A 10,959-nucleotide genomic window follows, 5' to 3' on the forward strand; every position below is an offset into this window, starting at 1 on the left:
ATGGCTCACTATGTTTGAACCAGAGAAGCTTTCTGGTCCTTATGTCTCACAGTTCTGTTCTTCCTGAACCCCAGCCCACCTTTCATATGGAACCCCAGCTCACCTTCTCTGAGAGGCTTTCTTGTCAACTCTACAGAAAGAAACACTCTCCCTCACATACTTCTGTTACCATGTGATTCAGTTTCTTCATACCAGATTTATACCTAGAGATCACTTGATCCGTTTATTACCGATCCATTTCTCCTCCTCCAGAATGTAAGCTGAAGTCATCAATTCTGTGACTACCAAGGGCCTGACATCCAGTAACCACCCTGTGTTTCCTGAATAAACAATCCTCAGTCCAATCCATCTTGCCTTTTAAAAAGTCACATTTATAATAAAGAAACTCATTTCCTTGACATCTTCTCACTTTCTTCTAAGAGAGTTAAACAGTGAAAAGTAGGAATAATGAAAGACTGCTTAAACCTATGGATGCACAACAGGGACTCCAACTCCCAGTATACCAGGATAAACTGTTTGATCTGGTCTATCACTAGCCCTGACTAGAGGAACTCCAACAGTGTACCAGGATGAATTGTCACATCTGGTCTGCCACTAGCCCTGACTCTTTCTACATCATGGGCCAAGATAGTCAGTGGAAAGAAAATCTGCTTTTTATTACTTTCCTCCAGATAGGCGTTTCCTTTTTCTAACTTAAAATTCATGACATTCTTTTTCTGGATTCTAGGCTATTACATAATCCCTCAAATGTCAACTCTTTGAAACTTGGCCCTTAATGTTACCCATCTTTCTCTCTTTTTGTATTATTAAAAAACATCTTAAATAGAAAGAGAGCCACAAAGGTGTCATAAGACAGAGACCTGGAGCCTGCAGCATGAGCTCTTATCCCATTCTCCAATGAGATAATCACTGAGAAAGCTGCAGCACTCTCCTACCTTCACCTCCAAGAACAGAATAGTCAGGACAGACACTGCAAGAAGGGGTCAGTGACCTGGAAAGCTTTGTACCAGAGGGGATAATGAGAGGGGAAACAAGACCGTTTGAACAGGACTACAAACCAGGCCTTCACAGAAACACAATTTAATAATTGTGTTCTCAATTTCTGCTTCAGACCTTCTACAAATTCACACTGGAAGCTTTTGTCCATTATATTATCCAATGCCCTTCACATAAGAAACCCCACTATATGCTTCCCAGAATTTAGTATGAGACTCAAATTATGATCAAACTTGGAATTACTTTTTTTATCCAACAATGCAAACTATATGAAATCACAGATATCTTAGAGATGGAAGGGCTACTGGATATAACTAGCCCAGTGTATTCCAAAGTGTTAAAAAAACAAAGTTAAAAAGTAAACAATTTTTTCTCTCCTTAGCTGTTTTATTGAACTTTAAGTCACATCTTGTGAAGTTCACCCTTTTAAAGTGCATTAATTCAGTTCTTTTCAGCATATTCAGTTATGTAACATTTCTATCAACCCAAAAGAAACTCACATCCAGCAGTCATGTTCTAGCTGCTCAGCTTCAAAATAAGCATCTTTGTCAAAGGACTCCTTGGACCTCTCACTGTGAATTTATAAGATGGGCTACAATGTGTTTCATTCACATTCACACATTGTTTGTTTGTTTGTTTCTCCTTTTCATTTTTTGTTTTTGGATACATGAGGTAGGGTATCACTCTGTGAGCCAGGCTGGCCTGGGTCTTGTGGCAATACTCCTACCTTAGCCTTCCAGGAATTACAGGTGTAAACCACTACAACTGGCTTGTCCAAATATATTTAAGAGCTAATATTTTGGTGTCTGCTTTGCTAAACGCTGTACATGGATACCTCAGTTAATCCTCACAGTAAAATCTCCAAGAGAGCTTCTCAACCTTCCTAATGTTACAACCCTTTAATACAGTTCTTCATGTGGTGGTGTGCCCCAACCATAAAATTATTTCATTGCTACTTCATAATTATAATTGTGCTACCATTATGAACTGTAATGTAAATATCTCTGTGTTTTCCAATGGACTAAGGAGACCCTGTAAAAGGGTCCATGTGTCCCACAGGTTAAAGAATCGCCGATCTAGAAGGTACCGTGTGTGTGTGTGTGTGTGTGTGTGTGTGTGTGTGTGTGTGTGTGTGTGTGTGAGTGTGTACATGTATGTGAATATTAAACTAAAGAAGATCAAGGCTAAGTAACTTGTGGAAGCATTCCTAAAGGCCCCACTCTACAATAGTGGGAGATAAGAAAGGACAACTAGTATTCTACAGATCCTATCTTTGGACTAACTAGAATACAGAAAGGTAAGCTGAATTAGTCAAGAATTCATGTTATTCTTTCTTTTCTATTAGTTTCCTTATTAGTATATAGCTAAATTTAGAACTCAGTTAACTAATCCTGACAAATCCCTCCCTTCTTCCAAATGCCTGCCTTTTAAAACAAAACACAAAAACCATAATTTTAATATTATAGACTTTCTTAAAAACCCCATTGAGACTGAATTTATTTTCCCTAGGTGCCTCACCCTGTATGCAACACACTCCTCCATTACTCTCATCATACAAAGGCCAGTCATCTTTTGGTTAGTATAGGTAGACGACCCTTGGTCTTTCTCATCTCCTAGGTGAATGTGTCACCCCTCCTCTGTGCACACGCAGCCCCGCTCGCACCTACCTCTCTTCTGAATCTGTTTGCCTGAATTGGAACTACTTCGAGCTCCCGTCTTACGCTACCTCTCAGCCCTGAGGTCTCCCGGGAAGCACACGTTAGTGTCAAGTCCGAAAGCTGAGCAAGTGCGGGACAATCCTAAGCGGTCAGGCTTCCTATCCATCTCTGATGTCACTGCTCTAAGAGAACCCAAGAACACATCTCTCCTCAAGTGGACCGGCTCCGGGGTCATTTACCGGTTTGTGATCACCCAGTCCCACCAGCCCGGGATCAGAAGGACAGTGCACCCACACGCCGCCACTCAGGCCAAGTCAGTCAAATTAAAAGTGACAACAACTGACTAGGCAGCGGTAAGAGGGCTGGCTGCACCTACGAATCCCGTCCGCCCGGCGGGAATATCCGGAGCCAGGCACCTCCCTGCTTTCTGACAGGGACCCGGGCCAGGCACCAGGGTCGGGCAGGGCACGGGGCCCCATCTGGGAGGTGACAGAGCCAGGCCTCGAACCCAAGTCACCACCCCCGGGTTCAGAAGATCTTCAGCACAGAGAAGGGGAGCGAGGGGAGCAGCCTTCGGGTCCCGCACCCGCTCGGGGCTCCAGACCCGCAAGGGTCCACGCCGTCCACGGGTCTGGGGTCGCGCGCACCCCGCCCCCGGCCCCGCGCCATCTTGGAGCGCTGAGGCGCTCGCTCGGGACCGCCCCGCCCGTGGCTCCCGCGGCTACTCACCCGCGCTGCCCGGGGCCAGGCCCCCCGCCACCTCCGCAACCCTCGCCGCGGCCAGAAGCAGCAGCAGTGCGCCTCGCGGGGAGGCCCGGACGCTCGCCATGTCCGGGCCGGGCGGGTCCGAAGCAGCGGGATGCTCGGACCCAGCCTGGCCGCAGCAACCGCTGGCACCAGACCCCGCCCCCAGCTCCTTGGACCTCTGGTGATTGGCTGCGGCGCTCCGAAGCCCCGCCCTGGCCGCTCAGAGTTTCCAAAACCTCCCGGGGGGCGGCAGCGCGCCCTGGACCCTGGCTCTTTGTTATGGGCCAGCTGTGTGTCGCCTTCGGCCTCGGGCTCCCGGGCAGCGTTCTCTAAACGGGAAGTCAGAGGCTGGAGACCCCTTTGGAGCGCCTCTGCCGCTTGCCAGGGTAACTGGGGGCCCCGGGGCTCAGAGGCGACTGCTCTACAGGTCCGTCTGAAGTCCAAAGGCTAAGTCAAAACCGAACCGCAGGGGATGAACCCCCTACCTGCGTCCTCCTGGATACTCAATATCCTGTCCAAGTGCTGCCTCGACCTAAAGAAGGCGAGTCATCTGACTTCTCCCAAAGTCAAAGGGCTCTGCTGAAAGGCTAAGAACTCACAGGGTGGCCTCCTCACTGCCATTCACGCACTGTTAATGCCTATTCCACCCAGAGAAAAGGGCAGAGCAACTTGTATGACTAGGCTTGGAGAGTCTTGAAATTCATGGCTTGTTGGAGAGGATTTGGAGGTGGGTCTTCCCACACCACTCTAACATCTCCTGTGGAGAATGTTCCAGAGGGTCTGCTAATCCAAGCTAACTCACTGTGTAGTAGTAGCTCCTCCCCTCTTCCTGTCTGTCCTGCCCTTGAACAAATAGCGAATCCATTTTAGAGTTACGTTGCTGTTCAGAAGTTAATATTGCTTATTTCCAGTTTCCTCTGTTCAGAGCACTAAATGCAGTTATCTTTCCGCTAATGGTCAGATGTTAGCAATGACTCTAGTGAAAACAACAAGATCTTGACACACTCCTGAGTCCAGATTGCACACTACTCCAGCTAGACCTGTGTCTATGGGTGAGGACATTTACTTCTGAGGCCACACACAGACACACGAGCACGCGCGCGCGCCTTCTTCATAAGATTAATGAACATATCGTGTTTATTTATTTATATTTGTATTTTGGAGACAGGATCTCATATAGCTCAGACTGACCTTGAACTTACAAATGCCAAGGCTGGCCTTGATTTCCTGATCAAGTGCTGAATTACAGGCACCCAGCCTCATATTGTATTTAGAATGTCTAAGACAGTACTTGACACAGTGAATAATGTGAATACTCTGGAACTGAGAGATCTTAATTTGGGCCATGGGACTAACTGGCTGAACTTATTTCCCACCCTGCCCTGACTGCTTTGTACTTCTTTAAAACAATAGACTTGTCTTTTAAAAACATTTTTGATGCTTTTACACATGAGCACTGTATTACATCATTGCTACCCCACCCTCTTCCCCTTTCAACTAAGGCTTTACTTTTTAGGATAGTTTTAGGCTCATAGCAAAGTTAAATGGAAGGTACAGAAAGTACACACGCAGAGCCTCATCTCTACCCATGTCCTCTACATCTGTGGCAATGAACAAGCCTGCACTGACACACCAAAAGCATTCACTATTGGGACCGTGCAGTCTGTGTGCTCTGACAAATGTATAATGTTTATCTGCCACTGTTCCTTTTAACCTTTTAAACTGTAGCTGTTAGGAGATATTATGTGGTTCACTGTGGCGCTCACACTGTATTTCTGTCTTACAATGCTGGTGTAATGTTTCACTTAAAATGGTTGATGACTGGAGAGCAATATGGTACTTTAAAAAGATTTAATCACCAGTAATTGATTGAGGCAAAGAGGCATCTCCCTGTATTTTAGTTAGAGAAAACTCATTAAGTCCCTCTCCCCTATTTTTTAGGATTGAACCAGGGCCTCACACATGGTAAGCAGGTGCTGTACCACTGAGCTATGTCTCCAGCTTCCTCCCACAAATATTTTTCCCTATGATTCTATCCCTCCTTTTCATTTTTTTTTGAGATAGAGTCTCCCTATGTAGCTCACGCTGGCATCAAACTTGAAATCCTACTATCTTAGCTTCCAGCGTGCCCCAGTCCCTTATATTTTTCAATTATAGTTCTCCTTGTGTCTTTCTATGTCTCTATTCTCCTCCTCATAATGTTCATGCCTCCCCCTTTTATATTCTTCACAACATTTATTATTTTTATAACGGCTATTTAATGTCCTTGTTTGATAATTCTGTCACCTCTGTATATATTTATATTGATTTTTCCAGTTATGAGTAATATCTTCCTTTTTCTTTACACGCTGGACAGATTTTGAATGTATGAAATGCACATGAATTTTGTGTTTAGAGCGCTAAATTTGTGTGTGTGTGTGTGTGTGTGTGTGTGTGTGTGTGTGTGTGTGCATGAGTGCATGACCTCATAGTAAGGAGTGTTACTCTTTTTTTTTCTGGCATAAAGTTAAGTTACTTGAAGATCTACTGAGATCACCCATCTGTTTCATCAATGTCACCACACTTTCCTTTTATATGATTAAATGTATGTATGACAAGTGCTTTAAAGCCCTAGTCTGCTAATTCCAACATCTGGGTAATTCTGGCAAGGATTTCTAGTGACTGCTTTTCATCTTGATAATTGATTGCATTTTCTAATCTCTTCATGGCTCATACATTTTTACTTTACAATAGACTGAGGACAAGCTCCATAAAAGCCTGGTCCCCACCCCTAGGACATGGCTTGTCACTGCAGCAGGAAAAATGGAAACTGTAGAAATAGAACCAAATAAAGTTCATGTTAAAACATTCTACACACTGGAAATGATAAAATAACTTGAAGCCAGATAGATGAAAACAATTCAGTCCCAAGAACAGGAGGGGGAGAGAAGATGGGAAGAAAGTAAATGGGTCCTTCAGTGTCTGACATAGGCATAGCTGGATTCCTAGAGGGAGAAGAGAATTAGAGGGCAGAAGATGATCAAGAGACTGGTACCTGACAACTTCCCAAATGCAGTGGAAAGCACACAGAATGCTGAGTGCACCCTAAGATGAACAAATTCAAAGAAATCTCACCCTAGACATCATAATCAAACTGATGGATAAGGATAAAATGACTGACTACTTATGAGAAGATAATAATCACACAGAAGATGGCTGGCATTTCAGAAAAATGGAAGCCACTCAACCACCCCACTGCCATCACCCTAGTCCATCATTCTGCCTTGCCTGGACTGTGGAGGTAGCTTCCTAATTGACTTTTATATGATCCAATAGTCTGTATGGTCTCTTTTCAATAAAGCAATCATAGTGAGCCTTTTAAGCAGCCTGGTTTTTATTCTGTAGAACTTTCTAAAACCTGCCCATCCCACTCAGAAAACCAGGATCTGATGTATTACAGTATCTCTTTAAGTTTGGCTTCCTTACCTCTCTGGCCTCATTTCTCCTGGTCCCTCGGATTCACTCACACACTCCAGACACAGCTTGCTCTATGCCTTTGCTTAATTTCTCCACACAACTCTGACTTGTGTTCTTTGCACAGTTCTTGCTCTTCTTGGTGAAAGGAAATGGATTAGTTTTGGCCAAAACTAGAGAGAGAAAGGTCTTAGCTCCTTTCTACCTTTTGCAGAACACCTGGTGCCCTCTTCCAGCCTTTGTGTGTGTATAGAAGACTCGCATATATGGGGAGACTCATATACATGGATGGACGGACACACACACACACACACACACACACACACACACACACACACACACTGTTATTTTAAAAAGAGGGTGGAACGAAAGCCAGGGGATGTGCATATATAGATTTAGTTTTAGCTGTGACACAATTACAAGAACTGTGAGAAATCTTCCCTGGGGGTAGCTGTTTCTTCAGCTTTCCTCCCTTCTAGTTCAGGATTTCTTAGATCAATTTTAATTCTTCGGGATCATGTTATACTGTTACAGACTAAGGAGAAGACCTATGTGCATAACAACAGACATGGCGAGGAAGAAAGCTGTGATCAGTCAGACACAGCCCTTTATGGCTTCATCGGTCTCCAATGATGTGATTGCTCTAGTGTGGGCGTAGTGCAGAGAAGAAAAGGGGCTTGCTTGTGAGGGATGCACCAGGTGGGTCACAGACACCCTAGGAAGGAGATCTGGGCCTCATTTCCCATATGGAACTCAAGGAAGTGACAGATCTTAGGAAATTTCTCTACACACAGCACCTGAGGGCATTGAACAGGAGCCATGTGTGTCTTTCCTTGTTCCCCACAGAAGAGCAGACAGGTGTTTTCTATGCCCCTCACTAACAGCAACGTAAAAGTTTAGCAAGCCAAGATCCTGAAGAGAGCTCAAGTTCAGAAGGAGGGGGAGCCTAGAGCTGTTGTGTCCATGGCCTGAACAACTGGAAGCCAGATGAGAATGCAGGTGTCAACAAGGGCTGACAGGGACAGCTGAGGACCAGATGTCCTGCCTTCTCCCAGGGCCAACTGCTGGCTTTGGCTCTATAATTTTGTTTTTTCAAAATTAGGGAAGATGTTTGAGAATGGCCTTGACTTTAACTAAGATTTCCCTGAACTGAGGTTAAGTTTTAACCCATCATCGGGAACGGGATGTGCAGAGGTAAGTGTTTATCCATTAAAGATCAGAGCATACCATCTAAAACTTGTTGCTAGGAAGCAGCTCTCCAGCCAGGCATCATGCTTACTGTTAGTTTAATAACTGGGAGTGTGGCCTTGCAGGACAAAGCCTGCTTGTTGCCTTGGAGAAGAACCAGCATAACTGAGGCCTGTTGACTCTTCTAGTGAACTCTCAGACAAGAAAAGGCTTTCCCCACAGCATCCAACACTAACATGTTATAAAATTCACTCTCCGACCTGAGATGCCCTCAACGTGAGATGCCTGCACACTATTCTGTCAGTCTCCAAAGAACTCCAGAGACATGAGCATGCACACCTGGACTCTCCCTGTCTTCTACTCCTTTGCTTATTCATTTCTATAACCTTCAGACTTACTTCAGGGGCTGGGGAAAGGGCTCAGTGGTTAAGAGTGTACACTGATCTTGGAGAGAACCCAAGTTTGGGTCTGGCACTCGTCAGGCCTCTTACAACTGCCTGTAACTCCAGCTCCAGGGAATCTGACGCCCTCTTCTGGCACCTCCTGGCATCTGCCCTCACTGCACACTACTCCACCTCCCTCCATACACACATACACATAGTTAAAAACATGTTGTTGGTAGTGGTTTTTGTTTTTGTTTTTGTTTTTTGAGATAGGGTCTCACTATGTGGTCCTGGCTGTCCTGGAACTCACTATGTAGATCAGGCTGGTCTCAGACTCACAGAGATTAGCCTACCTCTGCCTTCGGAGTACTGGGATTAAAAGTGTGCACCACCACACCTGACCTTTAAAAACATTTTTAAACAACTTTTATTTTAGGGCTGAGTAAGTAGCTCAGTATTAGAGAATTTACCTAGCATGCAACCCTAGGTTCCATCTCAAGCACAAAACAAAAAACAAAACAAAACAAAAAAACAAAAAACTTAGTTTATTTTTTAGCAATAGAATCCACAGACAGGTGAGAATCTGAGACAGGATCTCACTGGGAAGCCCAGGCTGGCCTAGAACTTGATCCTTCCGCTTACTGAGTACTGAGAGTCCAGGCATGTGCCACCATGCCAGGCTGGATTTATGGTATAATGTCAAACTTGGGGGTGGAGAGATGGATTAGAGGTTAAGAGCACTGGCTGCTCTTCCAGAGGACCACAGTTCAATTCCAAGCATCCCTCCACATAGTGGTTCACAACCATCTGTAATTCCAGTTCCAGAGGATCTGATCCCCTTTTCTGGCCTCCTCCAGCACTAAGCCCACATGTGGTGCACAGACATACATGCAGGCAAAACATCCATACATGCAAAATAAAATAAAAACAAAATTTAGAAGTTCAAACAGTTCAAAGACAAAAAGGGAGAATTCCAAGGCAACAAGTAAGGTTTGGATGAATGGGAAAACTTGACATTCGGAATTACAGATGACAAAAGCAGCCATACAGGTTGAACTTCCAATATTTTGTTCCTGTGTTTTGGTTTTGTTTTGGTTGATTCAACTCACACACAGGAATAGTTTGCAAAGGGTCATGCTTTGTTTTCAATAACTCATTTTGCAACCTCAACAACTGTTAAATTAAGACAGCATGGGGTAGAAAAGCACTGTGAAATTTTTGTTGCAAGATGGATTCATACCCATAACTCCAAAATTTGAGAAGTTGAGGCAGGAGGAGTACCATGAGTTTGAGGACACCCTGGGCTACAGAGTAAGTTGTAGGTCAGCCTGGACTAGAGTGAGACCCTATTTCAAGAACAGCAGCAAAGATTGATTTATAAAAAATGTATGTGTACACAAATCCCAACATATGCAGAGAGGCTTATAGCAGAGAAGTTTATTTATAACTTCAAAACTTGGAACCAAAAAGATGTCATTTGATAGGTAAACATATGAATAAAGTGTGGTTGACCTAGGGTAGGGAATATTAATACAACACCAAAAAGGAATGAGCTATCAAGCCATGAAAAAAAAATACAGTTGTACAGTGCTAATGTAAGAAGCTGGTCTGAAAGGGACACACATTGTATGACTCTGATTATCTGACATTCTTTATAAGGTAAACTTCATAGACACTAAAAAGATTAGTAGTTTCCATGGTTGGGGAAAGAAGGGAGAAATAGGCACCACATAGAGGATGTTTAGAGTGGTAGAACTTTTCCATAATGTAGTCGAGTGTTCAAGACATTATACCCTTGCAGAAGCCCTCAGAATGTATGACACCAAGAATGGGCCCTTTTGTGAACTATGAACTGTTAAGGATGTGCCAGTGTAGACTGTCAGCTGTACTGGAGTAATGGATGTGCCATTCTGGAACAGGATGTTGATTGTGGGGAGCATCATATGTATGGGGAATCTCTGTCCCTTCTGCCCAATTTTACTGTGAAAGCAAAACTTCTCTAAAGCTTTCCTATGAATAAAAAAGTCAGTTAAACAAAAAGTTGTTAAGATATGCTAATATATGATAACTACCAAATTCTTTATTAGATATGTAAAGCCAGAGAGGTGGGAATTAAAACTTAGAGGAGGGAGCCTCAGATGAGAAAATGCCTCCATTAGATCTGGCTGTAGGCAAGCCAGTAAGGCGTTTTCTTAATTGGTGATTGATGTGTGAGGGTCCAGCCCATTGTGGGTGGTGCTGACTGGTGCTGGTGGTCCTGGGTACAATAAGAAGCAGTCTGAGCAAGCTACGAGGAGCAAGCCAGTAAGCAGCATTCCTCTGTGGCCTCTGCAGCAGCTCCTGCCTCCAGATTCCTGTCCTGTTTGAGTTCCTGTCCTGACTTCAGTGATGAACAGTGATGTGGAAGTGTAAGCCTAATAAATCCTTTCCTCCCAAAGTTGCTGTTGGTCATGGTGTTTTGTCTCACCAACAGAACCCTAAGATAGGGCTTATCCTGATGCCACCCATAAAACAAGCAGTTACTGCTCCCTTGT

General features: G+C 44.3%; 1 protein-coding gene across 1 annotated transcript in view; it reads right to left on the reverse strand.

Moving 5' to 3' along the window:
* The window catches only part of Reck (reversion inducing cysteine rich protein with kazal motifs), a 71,969-nt gene extending 68,423 nt beyond the window's left edge, over positions 1–3,546 (reverse strand). The window contains exon 1 of the mRNA XM_027403214.2: positions 3,384–3,546. Coding sequence (XP_027259015.1) covers positions 3,384–3,483 — 100 coding nt within the window. The 5' untranslated portion in view covers positions 3,484–3,546. The remainder of the gene's footprint in view (positions 1–3,383) is intronic.
* Between the last annotated feature and the right edge of the window lie 7,413 nt (positions 3,547–10,959).

Source organism: Cricetulus griseus, chromosome 2, assembly GCF_003668045.3.
Source record: "Cricetulus griseus strain 17A/GY chromosome 2, alternate assembly CriGri-PICRH-1.0, whole genome shotgun sequence".
Lineage (NCBI taxonomy): Eukaryota > Metazoa > Chordata > Mammalia > Rodentia > Cricetidae > Cricetulus > Cricetulus griseus.